This window comes from Microcaecilia unicolor, chromosome 3 (genome assembly GCF_901765095.1).
Source record: "Microcaecilia unicolor chromosome 3, aMicUni1.1, whole genome shotgun sequence".
NCBI lineage: Eukaryota > Metazoa > Chordata > Amphibia > Gymnophiona > Siphonopidae > Microcaecilia > Microcaecilia unicolor.
This window is the reverse complement of record NC_044033.1, coordinates 394,790,722-394,815,716: the sequence shown is the minus strand read 5'-3', so window position 1 is coordinate 394,815,716 and position 24,995 is coordinate 394,790,722. Positions and strand designations below refer to the sequence as shown.

The 24,995-nt window shown below is 44.0% G+C and overlaps 1 protein-coding gene across 1 annotated transcript in view; it reads left to right on the top strand.

Annotated features, from left to right (window-relative positions):
- The window catches only part of XKR6 (XK related 6), a 508,362-nt gene that overhangs the window by 457,356 nt on the left and 26,011 nt on the right, over nucleotides 1-24,995 (top strand). Inside the window, exon 2 of the mRNA XM_030198714.1 lies at nucleotides 21,560-21,756. Within this exon, the coding sequence (XP_030054574.1) occupies nucleotides 21,560-21,756 (197 nt within the window). The remainder of the gene's footprint in view (nucleotides 1-21,559; nucleotides 21,757-24,995) is intronic.

Genomic DNA, 24,995 nt, shown 5'->3' with positions numbered 1-24,995 from the left:
TATAAATAAGACCACATAAAAGTCAGTTTTAACTTTATGCGATTCACCATAGCCAGTTAAGTGCCGAATATTGCACTTAACCAGCTATGTTTTTGCCGGCTCCGTATATCTGTAAATTCTGTGCTGGGGCCCAGACATGGCCCAGCATTAAATTTCCAGGGATAATGCTATGGGTGGTCAGCAAAACACTGGTTGCCACCAGCTGAATATTGGGCCGATTATTTATAAAATAGTATTAAGTATCAGAGGTAGGTATTTGGCCTCTTGAGCTTTTCTCTTCTTGGTATTAGGTTTGTCTTGAGCAGCAATTGTCAGTTAAGTGTGAATTATGCAAACAACCCATGTCAGCACTCTGCCTTTTCTATCTCCATAAGAGGCTGCTTCCTGGAAAGCTGAATTCTCCAGGGAGTTGAGTAGCTGATCAATCCCACAGTTTGCTTTTCTTCCTCAGCTGAAGAATAGCTGTAATCTCTGAAATCCAATGCCTTTGCTGCTTTATGCTTTTTGGGTTTTTTTTAAATTTGAGATCTATGTTGGTGCAAACTTCTATTTGTTTCCAGATCTTTTTTTGCAAACCAACTTGGATTCTCGCACTCTAGTATTGGATTCTTTCTTCCCTGGAAAAACTGTAAGAGCTAGAACTATCATCCAGATATGGGAAATTCTCACATACCCATGCCCTTAGGATGTCAGATCTTGGCAACAAAGGTAAAACCCCAGTCTTTAAAGTCCTTTCTCTAAAAAAACACTTCTCTTCCTTACAGGGGATAGGAGATTAGCAGGTAATTATTTGGACTTAATATTCCCCTTACCAAGAGGAATCAAATGTCAGACCTTACATGAAATTACTCTACCTTATTTATCAGCAAAATGGTGGAATGATTTACCAATTCAAATAAGGATTATAAATTTTATAAGAGTTGAAACCTTATTTGAAAAATATTTATTGGGTAAAATATAGGATATGAACAGTTTCTATTTTGTTTTTATTTGTGTTATATTGTAATCTCTTGTTATATTTAATTTCTTTTGTAACTTACACTAAACTCTTTTTGGGTATGTTTGCGATTAATAAGAAAGTAAAGTATAATCATTTCTAATTTCTGTGTTATGCCCCTCCCCCCACCATTTGAATGGAAGCAGGGAATTGGGTCATGCTCTTGAACTACAAATTCCTTGTAATAGGCTTTTTCAGAGCAAATGTCCAGTTCCCTTTGTCTTGTGGGACTCTTTCTATTGGCTTGCCTTGTTTTCTATACATACTGTGCTAGTTGCCCCGTTTTCTCTTTCCATTGGGTCTCTAGAGTTAGTCTGCAGTATATCTCCTCTGTGAACTGAAATTACATATGCTGTATTTTCCTGTATGACACCCTTCAAACTACTGTGATGTTATCAAGATTTTACCAATATAAAACATAAACAGCATCACTACTTAGCATGTTGTTGAATTACTCCCAGCTTCTCTCTTGCCTGTAGAGAGAGCTGGCTGACAACCAACTCCCAGCACATCTGAACTGTTATTCTTCCTTGTTTGATCACTGCATTAAAGAAGATTTTGGTTCAAGAGTTCTGAGTCTTCTCATAGTGATGTTCTATACTCTGGTTTAAGCTGTATACCAATCGCACCCAGTCACCCAGTGTAAGGGCAGAACATATAAAACTTGCCATTCCCCACAAATTTTAAATCCCTGTTGCTGTGGTGGGCATCCAGTACATAGAAATAAATTTAAACCAATTCAAGATCAGCAGACTTTAAAACATACTTTAAACCAGACAGGGCTGTCCTCCTCCTGAAATAATATGCTCCAAGCTGGCATCAGTGAATAGGCTTTAGCTTCATGGAAGTACATTACAGCTCTGTACGACAACAGACAGTCATTATTACTACAACAGTCCCTGGATGATCCAGCTGAAACGGCCACGTGACATTTTTGTCCGAGAAAGGAGATTAGATGCATTTCCATCTTAAATCACAAGAGCAGAATGAAAGGCTGCTTGTAATATGTTTCACTTAAATATTCTGATATTGCCATTGTTTGCTCATACTGTCCTGACCTGAGGAAGGAGGTTTTGGCTTCTGAAAATTGCACAAGAAATATTGGTTTAGTCTGTTAAGAGGTGTCACCTTATTTTTTAATTTTTTGCTTTTGTTTATTAACCTGTACATAAAGATAGAAATGTCAAATAAAATTAAGAACTGGTACCTTAATACAAACTGAACAAAAATATGTGCAGATTAGGAAAGTAACTAAATCAAAAGTATATATATTTTTAATCTAGGCTAGATGATTGTACTCTATGTGCATGTTACTAGGACTCCATGCTTGCACAGTTATTAAAATGGATTAGTCCAGATCCTGATGAACCTTGCAGTGCCATTAATTATCCTTACAGAGGTATAGTTAACGTTCCTCAGGGTCATCAGCAGGTTAACATACCTATCAATACTCGGTGCTCCCCTGCCCTAGATTATGAAGGCAAAATGAGACAGGCAGTCCCAACTGAAAACACCTCCCCCCAAAAAAAATCTTCCAATAACTCACCTCCCAAAGCAGATTTCTTCTTCGTACCCCCACCCCCTGAATTACCTCCTCCCAACAATATTGCTTTCCTTGCAGAAGTCCGCCCTCAGTAATAAAACTTGTCCTGTACCCAATCTAAGTGGAGAAAGGAGCCCCGGTACTGTCACTGTAAGACTGGGCTAAGTGAGTCGGGAAGAGATTTGAAACAGAGACATAAAATATATAGATAGATATGAATATAGGCCAGATTCCAGCCTTGAGTTTTGATTGAGCCAAAAGCCAAAAAGAGCAGAAAGAAACTGCCAAGCCAGGAAGAATTTAAAAAAAAAAAAAGTAAATGAAGAACCGCTTATTCTATCTTGTAGAGTTACCTGCCTTTACTGGTTACATTATTCATAAATATAATTTGAGGTATGATATTGCACAGCTTCTCTGGATTTTTACAGAATCTTATGTAGTGATTACCTATCAGCAATCCATGTGACAAATGAAATGCGCCGATTTAAGATGAGTGAGGAATGTTTAAGATGCCATTGCTTTTGAAATCGTAAGTTTGTGCCCCACCTAATGCAGTCACCTTGAAACACAGACCAATGTCGGACAGGGACGAGTATTAATTACCATCCCATACAAAAGGAGTACAGAGACGTGGAAATCACCAACTCAGACAATAAAAACAGAAACATTTTCCACAAATAAATAGTCAACACTGATGTGTCAGTGAAAAAATACTTAACTAATGTATATAAGCATATATATATATATATATATATATATATATATATATATATATATATATTTATATGGAAGAATAGACTTCAGAATCCAAGTCTATGGTGTGTAAGACTTAATATGGACAGTCACCTCACCTGTCAAAAACCTTCCTTTTTTAAAAAAATATATAATAAACACTTAAATAAAAAGGCCACAGATTAAAATGAGAAACGAAATGATCTTGTGGTAAGTGGCCACCATCAGTTGGACCATTGATACACTTAACACAAGATCACAGACACAGATAAGTTTCTCGTTTTGACCTGTGGCTTTTTTTGTGTTGAGAAGTGGTGGGAACCCCAGCCGTGTTCGAGGAGGACAGCACCACGGCTTTGCCTTTTCTCTTCCCCATTCTCTGGGGAGCGCGCCTACTTCTTCAGGTATTCTGGAATAAAACGGGAACTCAACTAACGTACGTCCTCCCTCAACGCCATCTTGGATACTCCAGTTTGGGACACTCTTTGTCTGGTTTCTCCTCAGAGGCCTGTCTGATATGGGTAACCCTACAGCATAGCCCTCTGAGTCATTGAAACACTGAAGCCCCTCCACCCCGACAAGGTGTTCCGCTGCCAGGTAACAGGCGCAGTGTAGGAGATTGAGGTAGGGTGGCAAGGCAGCGGGTCCATGGACGTCGGCGCCTGGAGTGCTGCTGGCTGTCTCCTCGATTGCAGCACCGTTCCTTCTGGTGTGGAGAGCCAGGAGACCTGGGGCAGCTGACCCCTGGCCCTGGTGTTGATCCTTCTGGCGTGGGGAGCTTGGGGAGCCAGGTGACCTGGGGCAGCTGACCCCTAGGCCCTCGTGTTGATCCTCTCCCCAGGCCCACTTTTCATGTCCTGTACCCTTGCGGGCTCTGCCCTTGCCTCCCTGCCGCCCTGTCCATCTGCCTTGTCCTAGCTTGCTCTGGTCCTTCAGCCCCAGCCTGCTCCAATCCGACTTGTTCCAGTCCGTTGCTCCGCTCTCTTCTGCCTCTGCTCCTGCTTCTCCCAATCCGTCTGCTCCAGCTTATTCCGGTCCTGCCGCTCCGCTGTCTTCTGCACCAGCTTGTTCCAGTCCGTCTGTCCCAGCGTGTTCCAGTCCTGCTGCACCGCTGTCTTCTGCTCCAACTGGCTCCAGTCCATCTGTTCCTGCTTATTCCGGTCCTGCTGCTTCGCAGTCTTCTGCTCCAGCTTGTTCCAGTCCGTCTGTCCCAGCGTTTCCAGTCCTGCTGCGCCGCTGTCTGCTCCAACTTGCTCCAGTCCATCTGTTCCAGCGTGTTCCAGTCCATCTGCTCCAGCTTGTGCCAGTCCATCTGTTCCAGCCTGTTCCAGCTTGTTCCAGTCAGTCTGTTCCAGCTGCTCCAGTCCGTCTGTTCCAGCTTGTTCTAGTCCATCCGTTCCAGCTTGTTCCAGTCCATCTGTCCCAGCAAGTCAAGTCCATCTGTTTCTACTTGTTCCAGTCCATCTGCACCTGCTTGTTTCAATCCGTCTGTACCAGCTTCCTCCAGTCCGTCTGTTCCAGCTTCTTCCGGCTTGTTCCAGCTTCCTCCAGTCTGTCTGTTCCAGCTTCTTCCGGCTTGTTCCAGCTTCCTCCAGTCCGTCTGTTCCATCTTCTTCCGGCTTGTTCCAGCTTGCTCCAGTCCGCCCATTCCAGCTTGTTCCTGTCCTTCTGCTCCAGCTTGTTCCAGTCCGTTTGTTCCAGTTTGTTCTGCTTGTCAGTCCATCAACTTGCCTGCCTATCAGCAACCAACCTACCTACCAGCCTGCCTATCCATCAACTTGCCTGCTTATCAACCCACTAACTACCTCCCTGCCATCTAGCCTGCTCAACCACCTAACTGCCTCCTCGCCTGTCGCCTGCCTTCAAGCCTGCACAACTACCTGACTGCCTCCCCGCCTCCCAGCTTACCAGCCCATTAACCCACCTGTCTACCAGCTCACCCTTCACCTGCCTGCCTCCCTGACCATGGCCCCTATACACATTCTCTTCATCGCCCTGTCCCTTCCTAATTTTTCCCCCTCCCCCCACCGCTGTCTACCGTAGGAACTCACTGCCCATCCATGTCCTCTCCCATTCTGCTCACTACTGCATTACCCTACCCACCCCCGTCCCTCACCACCCCACCATCTCTCCTATCCTCCCCCTCCCTCCTAGCTCTCTACATTCAACACTTCCTCCCTGCCATTAGCCCATCCCCATTCCTACTAAGCTCATCCCGTCTTCGTCACCTTCGTCGCCCTACCTCCCCTGCCCTCCTCTGCACTCTCTTGCTCCTCCTCCTACTCTCTGCTGGAGACATCAATCCCAATCCAGGCCTCCCACACACGTCCTCCTCCTATCCATGCAAACGATTCCGTGATGTCTCCAATCTCGTCTCTATTCCCCTCCTTCCCCCCTCTTCCCTCCCCTTCTCATGTGCCCTGTGGAATGCCCACTCGGTCTGCAACAAACTGCCCTTCACCCACGATCTCTTCATCTCTCATTCCCTTGAACTGCTCGCCCTAACTGAAACCTGGCTCTCCCCAGACCACTCTGCCTCAGTCACTGCCCTTTGCCATGGAGGTTATCTCTTGTCCCACACTCCCCACCCAGTTGGCCACGGTGGAGGCATCGGGCTACTACTCTCGCCCTCCTGTAGTTTCCAACCCCTCCTCCTACCGCAGTCTCACTGCTTCTCATCCTTTGAAGCACACTCCATCCGGCTATTCTACCCATTGCGACTCAGAGTGGCAGTCATTTACCGCCCCCCTAATAAATCCCTCCCTTCCTTCCTCACCGACTTCGATGCCTGGCTTTCCATTTTTCTTGAACCCTCATCTCCGTCCCTCATTCTCAGAGACTTTAACATACACGTTGATGACCAATCCGACCCTCACGCTTCCCAGTTCCTCACTCTAACATCCTCTTTCAACCTCCATCTATGCTCCACCACCCCTACTCACCGAGACGACCATTGTCTTGACCTCGTCCTCTCCTCTACCGGCTCTCCCTCCAATTTCCACGCTTCAGCTCTTCCTCTCTCCGATCATCACCTGATCATCTTCACACTTCGTCACACCCCCCCCCCCCCTCAGCCCCTTCCAATTTTAATCTCTACTTCCAGAAATCTCCAGGCTATTGACCCTCCCACCTTATCCTCTAGTATTTCTAATCTCCTCCCCTCCATCTTGTCCTCTGAGTCTGTAGACAAGGCTGTCTCCGCCTACAATGCCACTCTCTCCTCTGGACACCCTCGCACCATCCACCTCCCGTCCCACAAAGCGTACTAATCCCCAGCCTTGGCTGACCCCTTGCATCCGTTACCTTCGCTCCTGCGCCCGATCTGCTGAATGCCTCTGGAGGAAATCTCGCACCCACTCAGGTTTCCTTCACTACAAATTCATGCTATCCTCCTTCCACTCCTCCCTATTCCTTGCAAAACAGGACTATTACACCCAATTGACCAATTCTCTCAGCTCCAACTCCCGTCGTCTCTTCGCCACCCTTAACTCCCTCCTCAAAGTGCCCTCCGCTCCCACCCACCCCCTCGCACTCTCCTCAATCACTGGCCGATTACTTCCGCGACAAGGTGCAAAACATCAACCTTGAGTTCACTACCAAGCCATCTCCTCCTCCTCTTCACCCTTCAACCCTCTCCAACCAACCAACCCAGGCCTCCTTCTCCTCCTTTCCTGACATAACCGAAGAGGAAACCGCTCGCCTTCTTTCCTCCTCGAAATGCACCACCTGTTCCTCTGATCCCATTCCCACCAACTTACTTAACACCATCTCTCATACTGTCACCCCCTCCATCTGTCATATCCTCAACCTCTCTCTCTCCACTGCAACTGTCCCTGACACCTTCAAGCATGCCGTAGTCACACCTCTCCTCAAAAAACCATCACTTGACCCTACTTGTCCCTCCAACTACCGACCCATCTCCCTACTACCCTTCCTCTCCAAAATACTTGAGCATGCCGTCCACAGCTGCTGCCTTGATTTTCTCTCTCATGCCATCCTCGATCCACTTCAATCCGGTTTTCGCCCTCTACACTCGACAGAAACAGCACTCTCTAAAGTCTGTAATGACCTGTTCCTTGCCAAATCCAGAGGCCACTACTCCATCCCCATCCTCCTCGATCTATCTGCCGCTTTTGACACTGTCAATCATGATTTACTTCTTGCCACACTGTCATCATTTGGGTTCCAGGGCTCTGTCCTCTCCTGGTTCTCCTCCTATCTCTCCCACTGCACCTTCAGAGTTCACTCTCATGGATCTTCCTCCACCCCTATCCCGCTATCTGTTGGTGTTCCCCAGGGATCTGTCCTTGGACCCCTTCTCTTCTCAATCTACACCTCTTCCCTGGGCGCCCTGATCTCATCTCATGGCTTCCAGTATCATCTCTATGCTGATGACACCCAGCTCCACACCTGATATCACCGCGGAGACCCAGGCAAAGGTATCGGCCTGCTTATCCGACATTGCTGCCTGGATGTCCAACTGCCACCTGAAACTGAACATGTCCAAGACCAAGCTCATCGTCTTTCCACCAAAACCCACTTCTCCTCTTCCTCCACTTTCTATCTCAGTTGATAACACCCTCATCCTCCCCGTCTCATCTGCCCGTAACCTCAGAGTCATCTTCGACTCCTCCCTCTCCTTCTCTGCGCATATCCAGCAGATAGCCAAGACCTGTCGCTTCTTCCTCTTTAACATCAGCAAAATTCGCCCTCTCCTCTCTGAACACACCACCTGAACTCTCGTTACCTCTTGCCTTGACTACTGCAACTTACTCCTCACCGGCCTCCCACTTAGCCATCTATCCCCCCTTCAATCTGTTCAGAACTCTGCTGCACGTCTTATATTCCGCCAGAACCGTTATACTCATATCACCCCTCTCCTTAGGTCACTTCACTGGCTTCCAATCAGATACCGCATTCAGTTCAAGCTCCTCCTTCTTACCTACAAATGCACTCAGTCTGCTGCTCCTCGCTACCTCTCTACCCTCATCTCCCCTTACGTTCCAGCCCGAAACCTCCGCTCACAAGACAAATCCCTCCTCTCAGTACCCTTCTCCACCACCGCCAACTCCAGGCTCCGCTCATTCTGCCTCGCCTCACCCTATGCTTGGAACAACTTTCCTGAGCCCTTATGCCAAGCCCCCTCCCTACCCATGTTCAAGTCTTTGATGAAAGCCCACCTCTTCAGTGCTGCTTTCGGCACCTAACTCTTACCTTTCAGGAAATCCAGACTGCCCCAATTTGACGGCCCCTATCGGACTGACTGTTCACTTGTTCACTTGTCCTTTAGATTGTAAGCTCTTTGAGCAGGGATTGTCTTTCTATGTTAAATTGTACAGCGCTGTGTAACCCTAGCAGCGCTTTAGAAATGTCAAGTAGTAGTAGTACTTTTTACTAACTTGCATTAGGTGTTAATACACACCTAATGCAGCAAAAATGACCTAACATGGGACACATTAAAGCATCACATGTTAGTTTTTGCATATGGATGCGCTAACCACTTGGTAAATTTTTTCTGGAAGTTTTTTTAGAAACATGTCATGGCAGAGTTGTGGGCATTCCTTGAGCTAACCAGTTAGCAGATTTACATTACTGCATTCTAACTGGTTAGGGCATGGATAACTCAGGAGCTTTTACTACTTACCAAATAGGTAGTGGTAAGAGCTGCCATGGTAATTTTTCAAAGTAGCCTTTTGCTAATGGCAACATTAGCACATGGCAATTAATGGAATAAATAGAAAATCTGTGGGGGGGGGGGGGGGGGGGGATTACAGCTGCAGTAAAAATGGCCACAGCACATGGGAAGGACCCATGTAAAACTATGCTAAGACCACCTGTTTCCACAGCTGAGTAAAATGACCCCTTAACTTGCAGGGGGTTTCTTTGTCCTTCTCCAACAATGACCAGTGTTTTGTGGTCACTTTAAATATGCTGCTTCAGGGAGTAACCCATACCACAAAAATAATCTGCAAAAGCCAAAATCATAACTTAACAAACCATTACTTTTCCACATCATAACATTCTTCAAAAACAAAATCCATTCAAATCTTCGCCAATGAACTTCCATTTGATTGTGGCAAGTAGGAAAAAATGGCAACCCAGCTTAAATAAATGCAAATCAAGAACCAACCAATCAGATTTGAATATCCTCATAATGCAATTGGTTCTTCTATATTTAATCAAAAAAGCTGTGCCACTCCACCGCCACGTTCACCGCCACGTTCAGCCCCTGTGGTTCAATTGTGCTCAACTTAAAAATCCACATTTCTTCTCAGTGCTGCAGTCTCCTCATCTCGTTCCCCCCTTTCACATTTGCTGGTACATGATCCAAAACAAAAACCAAAGATCTTCATATTTATGACTAAAAGTTAACACAATGCTGTACCTTAGATGCCTCCAACTTATTTCTCTTGATACAGCTGGAATGTAATTGCAGGGTTTGAATGTGGTGGTGGAGTGGCAGTACTTTGGGTTAACTGGTTTCATGTTATAGTCATTCCCTGCACTGGTGGAATCTTTGCTGGATTCTGGATTGTCTGTTTTAAAAGAGCTGAAGTGAATCATTCCCAAGTACTGCTAATAGGAACTGGATTGTTGCCAGCTGTAAAACAACGTGAACAGTTTTTCTATCTGCCAAGTTAAGCACACACAAAATATTTTGTAAATGTTTGATTTGCTGGAACATGTGCTGTTAAACTAGCAATGTCTCGGAGCTGGCAAAAACCCAGCACTCTGTGGGCTCCTGGCAAATGATGATATCACAATCATCAGAAAGAAGTTTAGAAAATCTACATAACTATGACCATAGGCGTAGTTTGACTGTTTCATTTGGGGGGGCAAAGAATGGGCGGAGCATATTAGCATATCATTTGCATATATACATATGCAAATGAATATGCTAATGTGGAGGAAGGAATTGAATTTACAGGCAAAATATCACAGATGCACATTTCAAAAAGCTGACACATTTCAATTAATAAATTATGAATAAAATACTTTTATCTACCTTTGTTGTCTGATCATTTAGTTTTTCTATTCGCTTTGGTCCCAGTGTCTTCTGTTTTATTCAGTGTCTTCTTTCCAGTAGGCTTCCCTCTGCTCCCCACCCCTCGCAGTCCCGTCCATCTCTTGCTCCTTCCTTCTGCTCCCCACCCCTCGCAGTCCCATCCATCTCCTGCTCCTTCCCTCTGCTTCCCACCCCTCCCAGTCCCATCCATCTCCTGCTCCTTCCCTTTGCTTCCCACCCCTCCCAGTCCCATCCATCTCTTGCTCCTTCCCTCTGCTTCCCACCCCTCCCAGTCCCATTCATCTCCTGCTCCTTCCCTCTGCTTCCCACCCCTCCCAGTCCCATTCATCTCCTGCTCCTTCCCTCTGCTTCCCACCCCTCCCAGTCCCATCCATCTCTTGCTCCTTCCCTCTGCTTCCCACCTCTCCCAGTCCCATTCATCTCCTGCTCCTTCCCTCTGCTTCCCACCCCTCCCAGTCCCATTCATCTCCTGCTCCTTCCCTCTGCTTCCCACCCCTCCCAGTCCCATTCATCTCCTGCTCCTTCCCTCTGCTTCCCACCCCTCCCAGTCCCATTCATCTGTTGCTCCTTCCCTCTGCTTCCCACCCCTCCCAGTCCCATTCATCTCCTGCTCCTTCCCTCTGCTTCCCACCCCTCCCAGTCCCATTCATCTCCTGCTCCTTCCCTCTGCTTCCCACCCCTCCCAGTCCCATTCATCTCCTGCTCCTTCCCTCTGCTTCCCACCCCTCCCAGTCCCATCCCTCCCAGTCCCATCCATCTGTTGCTCCTTCCCACCCCTCCCAGTCCCATTCATCTCCTGCTCCTTCCCTCTGCTTCCCACCCCTCCCAGTCCCATCCATCTGTTGCTCCTTCCCTCTGCTTCCCACCAGTCCCAGTCCCATTCATCTCCTGCTCCTTCCCTCTGCTTCCCACCCCTCCCAGTCCCATTCATCTCCTGCTCCTTCCCTCTGCTTCCCACCCCTCCCAGTCCCATCCATCTGTTGCTCCTTCCCTCTGCTTCCCACCCCTCCCAGTCCCATTCATCTCCTGCTCCTTCCCTCTGCTTCCCACCCCTCCCAGTCCCATCCCTCCCAGTCCCATTCATCTCCTGCTCCTTCCCTCTGCTTCCCACCCCTCCCAGTCCCATCCATCTGTTGCTCCTTCCCTCTGCTTCCCACCCCTCCCAGTCCCATCCCTCCCAGTCCCATCCATCTGTTGCTCCTTCCCTCTGCTTCCCACCCCTCCCAGTCCCATTCATCTCCTGCTCCTTCCCTCTGCTTCCCAGCCCTCCCAGTCCCATTCATCTCCTGCTCCTTCCCTCTGCTTCCCACCCCTCCCAGTCCCATTCATCTCCTGCTCCTTCCCTCTGCTTCCCACCCCTCGAGGTCTTCAGCTTTTCCAGCGTTCCTGGCAGCGGTAGCGATGTACACGCTGCCTTCGGTCTGCCCCGGAAGCCTTCTCTTCAAGTTCCTGTTCCCACCTATGCGGGAACAGGAACTTGAAGAGAAGGCTTCAGGGCAGACCGAAGGCAGCGTGTACAACGCTACCGCTGCCAGGAACGCTGGAAAAGACTGCTGCCTGCGGCGGAGGGAGGGAGGGAGGAAGAGAGAGGGGTAGACGGACACGCTCCTCTCCGTCCGCTACTCCGCTTGGCTTCCCTGCCCTCTCTGTCTGCGTCCCGCCTTCCTCTGACGTCAGAGGAAGGCGGGACGCAGACAGAGAGAGCAGGGAAGCCAAGCGGATGGAGAGGAGCGCGTGCGTGCATGTGTTTTTTTTTTTTTTTAAACTAATGGCGCGGCGGCGCCTCATCGTCGTTTGGGGGGGCATTGCCCCCCCTCGCCCCCCCCCCCCCCCCAGTCTACGCCTATGACTATGACCCAGAGTGGTGAAAAAAAAAGTATTTTTTTTAATTTGTAGAGCATTTCACTAGGATTGCAGATGCTTCTCATTGCTGCTTCCTAGACATAGTGGATTATTTGCTACTTCCTTCCTCTGCTTTCCCAGCTGTATCACCTGCATAGAGAGTTGTTTTTTGGAACATTAAGCTGCTCTTTGTAAATAGTATGCTTTGGAATAATTGGTATGTCACTCATTACACCTTCACTGTCTTCTGCTGGAAAGACATGGCATTTTCGAGTCCATCTACCTTATAATACTATATAATGGAGAAGTTATCAACGTGGGATACCATTATTTTACCACCAGTTGTGCTATTTTAGCACAGGATCCTGTTGCATAAAATGGGACCTGTGGTAAAATAACCCATCTTAATGATATCCCATGTTGATAACTTCCCCCCGTATGGTATCTTCTAGAGCAGTGTTTCTCAAGTCCAGTCCAGGAGTACCCCTTGCCAGTCAGGTTTTCAGAACATCCATAATGAATATGCGTGAGAGATTTGCATATAATGGGGGCAGTGCATACAAATCAAGTTAATGCATATTCGTTGTGGATATCCTGAAACCCTGACTGGCAAGAGGTACTCCAGGACTGAAATCTGTTTTGTATAAGCCTGAATATCTGATATTATCTTAAAGCCTGAAATCATTATCCAGCGTAAGTGCGAGAAATGCTTCAAGCATTAAAAAAAGAAATTTTACAATTGTATTTATTATTATTATTATTATTTGTAGCATTTGTATCCCACATTTTCCCACCAATTTGCAGGCTCAATGTGGCTTACATTTGCCGTAATGGCGGTTGTCATTTCCGGGTAACAGAAATTACAAATAGTATTGCCTTAAGGTGCTTACATTCATGGTAATCGAACATGGTGCTTACATACATGGTAAACAAACATGGAATATAACATGAATGGAATAGATTATGGTGTATATATACATCACATGGTTACATATATGGTAGAGAAGAATACATTATGGTATTTCAAGTAGGTACTGAGTAATAAATAGGGTTGTAACATTCCTTGGGTTTAAAGTGGTCATACTTACCTTCATTTTTTTATTCCCAAAGAAACCTGAAAAAGAAACCCCAGAACTGTGCAAAAAAGGGAAATAGCCCATTTGATATTTGGAACAATCTAGATAATACAGTTGCTTTTATCAATTAGTTTTAAAGAGACGGCTGAGGGGAGACATGATAGAGGTATATAAAATAATGAGTGGAGTGAAACAGGTGGATGTGAAGCATCTGTTCAGGCTTTCCAAAAATACTAGGACTAGGGGGCATGCGATGAAACTACAGTGTAGTAAATTTAAAACAAATCGGAGAAAATGTTTCTTCACCCAACGCATAATTAAACTCTGGAATTCGTTGCCGGAGAACGTGGTGAAGGCGGTTAGAGTTTAAAAAGGGGTTAGACGGTTTCCTAAAGGACAAGTCCATAAATCACTACTAAATGGACATGGGGAAAATCCACAATTCCAGGAATAACATGTATAGAACGTTTGTACGTTTGGGAAGCTTGCCAGGTGCCCTTGGCCTGGATTGGCCGCTGTCGTGGACAGGATGCTGGGCTCGATGGACCTTTGGTCTTTCCCCAGTGTGGCATTATTTATGTACTTATGTACACTTATCGCTGATAGTTCTAAGCAGTAGAACAATAAAACGTAAGAAGTATGAAATATCCAAAAACAATGCAAAAATAAGACATACACAAAAACAAAAATCACGAAATGCAAAAGCTCATAACTAAAATAATCCCACCATTAATAAATTTTAATAAATAAGCATTAATAAATAAGCATTAATAAATTTTTTCTATGAATACTTGTACAAAACAGTAGTCTTCTACTGTTTATGAAATTCAAGCAGGTTGGTTTGTAATCTAATAGCAGTAGGCAAAAAGTTCCAAATAATCGGACCTGCTACAGAAAAATATTCAATTACATGTTTTAATTCAATGAGCACTTGACAGTGAAGGAACAATTAATTGTCCTCGAGACTGAGATCTTAATGAGCATGTCGAATAATCTAAAGTTAAAAGTACCACTTAGCAACAAAATCATCAGTAATCATATTGCTCGAAAAATTAAAACACTGCCTTAAAACAAATATGCCATTCAACATAAAGCTAATACAAATACAATGTAGGTTATGTGTGTTCATTCCTCTTTCTTCTAATTAACTTACGGGCAGCAGCATTTTAAGTCATTTGAACCATCTTAACCAATAAAGGGGCCCTTTTACTAAGCTACGTAAGCGTCTATGCGTGCCCAACATGTGCCAAAATGGAGTTACTGCCCATCTACTGCATGCCTCTTGTGGTAATTTCATTTTTGGCGCACGTCCGAAAAATAATTTTTATTTTTGGACGCATGCCAAGTGGCATTTGACGCGAGTAGGTCATTACCGCCCGGTTACCACACGAGACTTTACTGCTAGGTCAATGGCTGGCGGTAAGGTCTCAGATCCAAAATGGATGCGTGCCTAGTTTGATTTTGCCACACGTCCATTTTCGGCAAAATTTTTAAAAAGGCCTTTTCTTACAGGCACGCTGAAAAATGGATCGGCGTGCGTCCAAAACCTGCGCCTACATTACCGCAAGCCATTTTTCAGCGCACCTTAGTAAAAGGATCCCAAAGCTGGGAGTTGAAGAGAGACTGAGGGCCAGATGCAGTAAACTTAACGAGCCATTAACGAGCAAGTAGTAAACCGTGGCATGCACTAAATGCATCTCCGAGCCATTTTCTGATCACGGTAGCAGCTAACGAAAACGGAATGCAGATGAGCAAATTAGTACCCCAATGTTTATAAATCGTATTGCAATGAGATGCACTAGCAGTACCGTTTTCCGATTGCCTAACCGTGGAAAATCTAATGGGAGGTCTGTCCCTCTCGTTGGGGCTGCACAGCCTCTAAAAACTTCTAAACTTCTAAAAAAAAATTGGAAAAAAAACGTCCAAGTGCTCGTCAGGGATGTCCTTTATGGACGTCCTTCACTGCTTAGCCACGTCCAAGTGCTCGTCAGGGCCATCCTTCTAAAGCGCCTAACATGGACATCCTTCACTGAAACATTTTTTTTAAAAAAAGGACGGCCCTACGAGCAATTGGACGTTTTTCCAAGATTTGTTTGTGATGATTGTTCTTCTGCGAGGACGTCCAAATAAAAAAACTATTTGGATGTCCCTTTCGATTATGCCCCCTCCAGGTCTCTCTCAGCCAATCACAGCGCGTTTAGCTGTCACTGCTGTCAGCTAAACACGCTGTGATTGGCGGAGAAAGACCTGGAGGGGGGCATAATTGAAAAGGATGTCCAAATAGTTTTTTTGGATGTCCTCGCATGTCCCGATGCCGGTGGTGATAATTTGGTGCAACTCTCACCCCCCCCCCCCATCGCCCCCAGAGCCACGCATTCCGAGGGAGGAGGGTCTGCATGGTCAGCCGCAATCCACCCCCTTCTTCCGAGAGTGGGGCGGCAGGGATCACCGGCTATACCGGCAGCTGCAGCTTGCGCTCCGGCCCGCGGCTCTGACAAGTGCTCATCAGGGACGTCCTTTTTGGACGTCTTTGGCATACGCAGAGCAGCCAGCATAACGCTTGGCTGCTCTGAGCATGCTCAACCTGCCGACTGGCCGACTAGTTTCCGAGGGAATAGAGAATGCAAGTGAGCTACAACGAGCAGCTCATTTGCATTCCATTTCCTTGATGCATGGCCGTTCCCTACCGATTCACTGTGGAATCGGTAAGGGAACGGCTCTTCCGAAGACTTTAGTGCATCTAGCCCTGAATTGCAATAGTCCAGTAGAGATAAAATTAGCAGCTTCAGAATGGTCCTAAAATCATTATTACCTAACTGGAATTTCAATCTTCTAAGAGGCCTAAAGACTGGATTTCATAGCAGAAATTAGTTCAGAGCCCCATCTTGTGGAATGTATTAGTTTTGCCTTTTATTGCACTACACATCAAATTCTCCTTTTATTTGATTCTTTCTATTTGATTTATTTCAGTTTGGCTCTTTATTAGAGAGAAGCAGAATCTGATCAGTTGAGCATAGTTTTGAATATCTTGTGTCCACTAACCTTTCTTCCTCCTGTCTTTTGACTTACACCCTTTACTTAATCATAAGAATATCCACTATGCAGGATGACAAAGTTTCTTTCAGCTTGAGCGCATAAGAGGAAAAATGTATTTAAATTCTAGAATGCCTTCTCTGTAATGCTGTTCTTGCAAATTAAATTGAACTTAATATTTCTTCCATGCAAAAAAAAAATGAATCTTCTCTAAAGGCAGAAGGAATTTCAGAATTTAGTCACCACCTAATAGTTTTATAGAGAAGTACCTTGTTTTTTGATATTTTTTAAGGTAAAGTTTTAAAAGATATACAAAATTTGAGATATGGATTTAGTAACCGATAAATGAAATGGCCATGGTATAATGTTAACGTTAAGCGGTCACCAAATTCTGAGGCTATTTTCTGCTATTATAGAGGAACTATTAAGCTGAACAGCATATACACAATATTGGTATTGTTGATTCTTCAAATGAAACAGTTTTACTTGGTGATGTGTTAGGAGGATGGAGTTGTAGTGGAATTCAATGATGATGAAACTTATCTGTGCTCACTACAATGATTCCCTTCATTTTCCCGCTGCATTTTGTTCTTTTTACCTGAGGTAACTCCATTTGTACTTAAAGCTTGAGGTAAAGCTGCAATTATAGGTTGTTTTGCCAAAATACTCAAGGTGTGAATTCATTTGAAACAACATGGGAAATGTCAATGAGATTTTCTGTGTCATTTCATGTTGTTTTTAATTGAAATGACAGAAAGAAATCCAACAATGTGTTTTTGGTTGCCTTGAGTCATCAGTAGCATATACTTTTGCTCAATAGTACATGCTGTTTATCATTAAGCACACTAGTGAGAAATAGGTTGTACTATATGAGCAACAGTACACGTTAAAATGATGCTTACCCAAAACTAATCAAAAAAAAAACTTTTCTTAAAAACCTGAAAAAAAAACCCTAAAAATCCTGTAAATGACATGAGAAACTAGACAACAAATATTTTTGGCCTGTGCAACCCTACAAAATACTGTATAAAAAATAAAAATGTTTTACTAGTAGAAGTCTCATATAACTTGAAATTCCATTGTCTATTGTGGATTTCATTAAATGCCCCTTTATCCTCAATATCAGTTTTAGGTTTCTGTAGCATTAATATGCAGTCCCAGGGATAATGGTCACAGTGCTTGCTTTTGTGAGTATGTTTTATAATATCCAGGCCAAAATTCTTCAGTTTTCAAGTTGAATGACTTCAAATTCTGCTTTTATGGCAGAGTGAAAATGTAAAGTGAAACTCAAGATGTGCTCTTTCTAAAGGGCAGATCATCAGTCCATGGGGAAGTTATCTATATCGGGTTAAGAGAGAATACATCCTAAGCTTTCTATTATGTTTTTGCTGAACAGGAGATGAGTGTGTAGATGAGAGATTTTTACTGGTGAACTCACTAGATGTCAAAAGTCTATCAAGCTGTGTCAGATGGGTAACCAAAAGTTTCCATTTCCCTAAAATGTCTTTTTTTGCTGCTTAAAACTGTTATCATTGGTCCAAGGTCAAAAGTATGTTTGCCATTTCTGTCAAAGAGAACATTGCATGCTGAGAGCAACAGGTTTTTTTTTTTTTTTTTTGAGAAGGTCTAGTGCATCTATTTCTTGCCTTGTGATGACACATTTTTCTGATTGTTTAAGTTGAGAAATTGCTGGACAAGAAAAAATATATATTGATTCAAAGTAGAAATTATAGTTCTCATAGATTTAGGGTGACAAAAAAATCTTAGTCAATGAAATTTTCAAGGACTAACAATGTATATAGATCCATAATTACTGTAGGTCCAATTCAAGTACTGTGGCTTCAGTTTGACAGATTTCTTGAGTAAAGTCAATGGACAACTATTAGAAAATAATCAGTCAACAGCATTTTACTACATGTAGCAAACAGAATATTTAGACTGACTTAGGTGATAGGTATCTGTCTTAAGATTTACTACTGTAAATTCATTTTCCTTGTCACTTGCAGCAGATGAATCCAGGAACTAGTGGGTTAAGTCCGCCTACCAGCAGGTAGAGATAGAGATAAACTAAAGGCAGTGATGCCAGATGGCCAGCTCCTTCCTCAGTTAGTATGTCTCTATCTCAGCAGGTGGTGGACGGCTTTTCTCCAGCTCCTGGGCCGTTGGCCAGTTTGAGCCGGGGGTGGCGGACTGGTGGTTTCCCCTTTGGCAGCATACTCAATTGCTGGGTCCCTGCTGCACCTCAAATTCCCTCAGAACAGGCTTTTTGCTGTTCCTTTCCTTCCCTGTTTGTTTCTGCCTCCTCACTAAAAAAAAAAAAAGAGAACCATAGAATTTATTTAACAGAGAAGCACAGGAAAGTGTGTTTTTGCTGAGAACAGGTTTGTGTTACTGCTGTCCGAGTCCTGTTTTCTGTTGCCTGCCTCGAAGTGGAGTCGGAGAGTTTTTTTTCTTCGGCTCAGCTGTCAGTTCCTGCGCTTACCCGGTCCGGGGTAAGTCCTGCTGGGTTCCTGTTCGGGGACAGGCGATGGCAGCAGATGTGGTAAAACGCTGTTCCCGATGCGGGAAATGGCGTTTGGCGGCGGGCCTTTGCAGCGCGGGTGCGCTGATTTGGCAGGACTCGACGGAGCAGTGGGCCCCCCCAAGAGCGTGCTTTCCCGCCCGGAGCCTGGTGATTCTCGTGCCATTTTGCGCTCGGTTGCGGAGCCGGCTCCGGTAGCGGTTTTGGGCAAAGCTTCTTCTCCGCTGGTAGGGGAGTCGGGGGGGATCGTCAGGCACTGTGGGCGGTGGTACAGGTGCCATGGCTGCAACCTCCTCCGTTGTAGGGGAGGGGTTTTCGCCAGAGTTTATTTTGCTTCTCCATCAGGCGTTTTTATTGAAAAGGGCCTTGCCCCCCCCCCCCTCATGCTGCTGCAACAGCTTTGGCCTTTGATCCTTTCTGGGGGTAACCAAGAGATTTTGGGTTTTTCCCCAGAGGATTTCTCCTCCCTTATAAAGCCTAGGCTTTCTTTGGGGGTCTGAGGAGGGGTCCTGCATACAGTCGCCTGCAGCTCCCTCCATGATGGCTCTCTCGGAGCAGACCAGGGTAGAGGACATGGAGGACAGTGTCCTCACTAACCAACTGGAGGACTCTTCCACCGTGAGGATTTTCCATAAGGAGGAGTTGTCCTTCTTTATCTCTCAGGCGCTGGAAGCCCTGAATATAGAGGACCCTGAGGTTGCGGCTTCTCAGGCAGTCAACCCCAAGATGGCTAGTGCCAGACGACCTTCTAAGGCCTTTCCGGTACATGAAGCTATTGAAGAGTTTCTACCTAAAGTGGTTTCGGCTTTCCAGGTCAATCAGGCGGTTTATCTTCCATCTTTTCGAAGAGAGGATTATCCAGGGGAGTTTGCCTCGCTACGTTTCCTGGATGTGTGGAGAGCCTTGTTTCGGTACTTGCTGATCTCTAACGAGTTTTGACGCTCGGATCATCTCTTTGTGCTCATCTCGGGATCGAAAAGAGGTGAGGCAGCTTCTAAGGCTTCCATTGCTCGCTGGATTAGGGAAGCCATTGGAGCAGCGTATCTGCTACAAGGGCGGGCGTCTCCAGTGGCCCTGAAGTGCATTCTACTCGGGCACAGGCGGCTTCTTGGGTGGAGGCATCGGCCTTATCTCTGGAAGAGATTTGTCGGACAGCTACATGGGCGTCCCGTCATACTTTTGCGAAGCATTACAGGCTAGAAATGTCTGCTCGGGAGGATGCGAGTTTTGGAGCGGGAGTGTTGGCGCGGGGAACGTCGGCTTCCCACCCTACTTAAGGAATGCTTTGGTGCATCCCACTAGTTCCTGGATTCATCTGCTGCAAGTGACAAGGAAGGTAAAATTATGTCTTACCTGATAATTTTCTGTCCTTTCAGCAGATGAATCCAGGATCCCTCCCTAGTAAAGCCGAAAGTTTTTTCATTTCCCGCGCAGTGTGGCTATTTTTTCCTTCCGGGTTCTCTTTTGCAGAGTTCAGACAGATATGGGAACACGGAAAGGATTCCGATTTCTGGATCAAGTTGCAGTTATTTTGAAGTTCTTATTTGGTTCTCTGTTTTTCATAGTGAGGATGGTTTCTGGTTGTTATTGGTTTCATATTTTTGGCCTTGGCAAATGCTTACGAATGACATACTAACTGAGGAAGGAGCTGGCCATCTGGCATCACTGCCTTTAGTTTGTTTATCTCTATCTCCACCTGCTGGTAGGCAGACTTAACCCACTAGTTCCTGGATTCATCTGCTGCGTTAAAGGAAAGAAAATTATCAGGTAAGACATAATTTTACCTTTGCTAAGCTTTGAATCTCATAAAAATGGCCTCAACATGGCGACAACCGATTTTGTTCCCTGGAAGAAGCCACATTGTACATTTTTATATCCCCATTTGGTCTTATTTCAAGGTAGTAAATAGAAATAAAACAAAACATAGAAAAGAAAATAAGATGATACCATTTTTACTGGACAAACTTAATACATTTTTTGATTAGCTTTCAAAGGTAACCCTTCAGATCAAAAATGAGCACATGTTGACAAATATCAGACTATATAAGTGAAACATGAAAGGATTTCAATGACCGTGTCACAGGAAGATGGTGGGATGAGTTAAGTGAGAAACAGGGAGAGCTGGGTGGGTGAGAGACGAGGAAAGAAGGTGACAAAGCAGTATAATTTTATGGTTTATAGTGGGATAGAAATCCTGATCTTTAAGACCTATCTGGTGGGTGTCAAAATATTTTATTATATTGATTTAAAAGGTCTTACATTCCTGGATTGTCTTAAAGTTTCCTTTTAGTATTCTTACCATAAAAATTATTGATGCAGTGTTCTGGTTTTGTAAAATGCTGTCCCACAGAGGTGACATCCAGGTTGGCGTTGTGATGTTTAATATTATGTCTGTGTAAATTTATCCTTGTCTTTAGAATCTGGCTTGTATCTCCAATGTAGCACCCTTATTCACACTGCTTGCATTGAATGATATATACCACATTTGAAGATGAGCATGTGAAGGATCCCCTTATGCTGAATGTTTTTCCCATGTGAGTGACTGGGGGGTTCTGTGAAATGTGTTGGCAAATGAGTAAACTTAAGGAAAAGAAAATAAAAGTGAACAGTCACCTTTACTGTCTGACAACGTCCTATTTCAAAAAATAAACCCTAATATGAAAACAATATATCAGTTAGAAAGTTGCCATTGAAACCTTAGGTTTTTAGTTTAAACATAGGTGTGGTGTCCTTTTCCACACAGAGCTGATTTATGTATACATTTAGTTTTTTTATTTTGTCATTTTAGATATATCCGAACAATGTACTTGGGTATTCAGAGCCAGAGGCAGAAGGAACACCAGCGCCGCTTTTATTGGGCTATGATGTACGAATATGCAGATGTCAACATGTTGCGCCTCCTGGAAACATTCCTGGAAAGCGCTCCCCAACTGGTGCTACAACTCTGCATAATGATCCAAAAGAATCGTGCAGACACGCTGCCATGTAAGTAAGAATCAGTACTGCTTTATTCCTGAACTTGAGATGCACAATTGTGAGGGGCCACATTTCATCACTATCCTGTGAGACAACATTTTGTGGATGGCAAGTCTGTTGCAGAATAAGCTTGTCCTTATTTAATGAACAAAAAGGCAGCAGGAATCTGAAACAGGACTTTAGTATCCAGGGCTTTTCATCTTGTTACAGACTGAGTCAGGGAAAGAGTAGCATCTGCTTGAAAGATGAGTGAGTGAGAACAGAAACTGAAAATAACTAAAATACAGTACTTCAACCCTAAGACAGAACAGTGTCTTCCAATCGATCACACTGTCTTTAATACAATAGGTGTTAAGTTTTGTTTGTGGCATATTCTAACAAGGCTCGCTATTGTACAGACACTATTAAATTTTTGTTTGCTGTCTCCAGAATTACATACCACCATTCCAGTTTTTATGTGCTTTACTCATCAAGTAATATGTGGTATTGTTTATAAAAATGTATGTTAAGCACATAGGTAGTACTTTGGGTTCAAGCATGCATTTACCAAGGCCTTCAGCATCTGAATGCTAGTGAACTATTCATACTGATGCCTGTTTATCAAACAAATGGCCACTGGCACTGGGCAAGTCTCGCATGTCTCTTCTTCTTTTTTTCTCTGTTAAACATTTCCATTCTTTATCGGTTTCTGCATGTTCGATTGTGAGTTGTTTGTCCTCTGTTTTCTCTTGACTGTCATACTTTGATATAACTTTGCTAGTCTTTTGTTCATGTTGGAAATATTCTGGAATACATACACTGCTTTGTTGCTAGTGACGAAAGGCAGTTAAAGAGCTAACTAAACTAATGTACAAGTATGGAGAAAAAGAATGAAAGTATTGTTGTGTCTGGGGATAAAAATTGGCATTCCCCATTTGCATCACATATCCACATTTTCACCTGCTGAGATCTGTCACCTATGCATTTCCTTTTGATGAAACCATCAAGGGGATGGTTCAAAAACTGTCTAAAGCAGATGTTTCCAACACTGACACAAATACATGTTTGGCTTTCTGAAGGGAGAACATGCCTTTAATACGAGCTGGTAAAATCTGGACCTTCAAGTTGAGTTCCATATAATATAGTTAAACAGAGAACACAATATCAGAAAAGAAACTAGGCCACACTCACTTGAAGGCTATCTCACTTTCACAGGCTTTGGGCCCCCTTTCTTTCACTCATTGAAGTCTCAGTTACTGATCCTGATCACTGCTTTCATGAGAGGTAAGCCGACGAGAAGAAAAGCTATTTGGCCTAACCTGTAAGAAGAAATCTGAGTGCACCTTCCTGTGTTCTTTACTTCCCCCTGCCATACCCTTTTTCCTTATATCGACAAGTATATTTGCTCTGAAACAAGCTTCAGGTTTCAGATTTTATTGTTATTTGATATACTGACTATCGCTATAACATCTGAGCAGTTTACAAAACTAAAAGTATAGCACTATGAATGTACTTTGAGCTGTTGAGTGAAGGGCAGGTGTCAGTTCCTTTCAAAATTGTCTCATATTGCCTCCTCTGTATTTCTTTCGGATATTTAACATGGGCCAATATCGACGAATGATGTTTATAATATTATTAGATGCTCTGGTGAAAGGTAAAACACACGTTAAAGGTTTACATTCATTAACCCTATTCACCTTCCGTTCCCATTCAGGATGATAATTAAATACTTGCTTAGCAGCATTTTTCAAAACTTTGTGGGGATAGCCTCGAACCCGAAACCTACTGATCATCTGTTCTGCCTGAGTGCAGAATTCTTCCCTAGAGCTACATGCTCTACGTACTCGTAACAATTGACTTGTAGGGATACTGTCTTTTAATGCTTTTGGATGATGGCTACGGTAATGAAGCATACTATTTCGGTCAGTGTTTTTACGATATAGTCGGGTGTGAAATCTATTGTTATCCCAGCGAATGTTGATATCTAAAAAAATTGACTTCACTGACTCCTATATAATGCACAAACTTAATGTGATCACTAATTTCATTTAATTCTTGCAAAAATATTTTTAATTCCAATTCAGTGCCTTGCCATATCAATAGTATATCATCAATATACCGTAGCCATTTAACTACCCCTCCAAAGTATTGAGATGTGTAAATACCTTTCTTTTCCAATTGGTCCATGTATAAACACGCAATAGTAGGGGCTACAGTAGCCCCCATTGCTACTCCTTTTATTTGTAAGTAAAATGTGTCCTGAAACTTGAAATAGTAGTGATATATCACCAATCTCGCCATCCTGCCTAACAACTGAATTTTAGAGGCTGACAGAGGCAAATTCTCCAACAAACTATCTATTAGTTGTATCGCCTCTATCTGCGGTATGTTTGTATAAAGAGCTGTGACGTCCAACGTCACCAGACATACCTGCGCTTTCTCTGAAATTTTAAGTTGATCCAATATTTCCAAAAGATGTGTTGAATCTCGCACATAAGATGTGATGGACTGTAAGCAAGGGCGCAAGTGAAAATCAAGATATTGAGATAAAGTTTCAAATAATGATTGACATCCCGACACAATGGGCCGCCCAGGGGGGTTGACTCTATCCTTATGTATTTTAGGAGTAAAATAAATTATCGGAACTCTAGGATATTGACGAAATAAATAGCGGTATTCCTGGATGGTTATGACTCCATCTTTAACCGCTGTATTCAATAATTGATGAACCTGATCTTGATATTGTTCCGTAGGATCTTGTATCAAGACTGCATAGAATGTTCGATCTGCCAATTGTCTTAATGCTTCTTCATTATATTTACTTACATCCTGAACAACCACCCCGCCACCCTTGTCGGCACGCATAATTATTATACTTGTGTCATTTTGTAATTCAGTCAAGGCTTGGCGATGTGAAAATGCTAAATTACTGTACTGTTTCCATGCGTGTTTCAAGTTGCTCTACATCATGCATAACCCATTGTTGAAAGGTTGCAACTACTGAATCCACTGGGCCACAAGGGACCCATGTGGATGGAAGATGATATTTTTGCAAAAATGTTTCAGTTTGTGAATTACTATCAGTTTCAACATTATCATCGTCAAAAAAAATGTAATCTTAAACGCAATTTTCTAAAAACGTTTTTGCAAATTCACACGAATATCAAAAGGGTTATGAAATTGTGTCAGGACAAATGATAAACCAAGACCCAACACTTGTAATTGATATTGGCTTAATTCCTTGGAGGACAAATTGAAAACTGTCATTA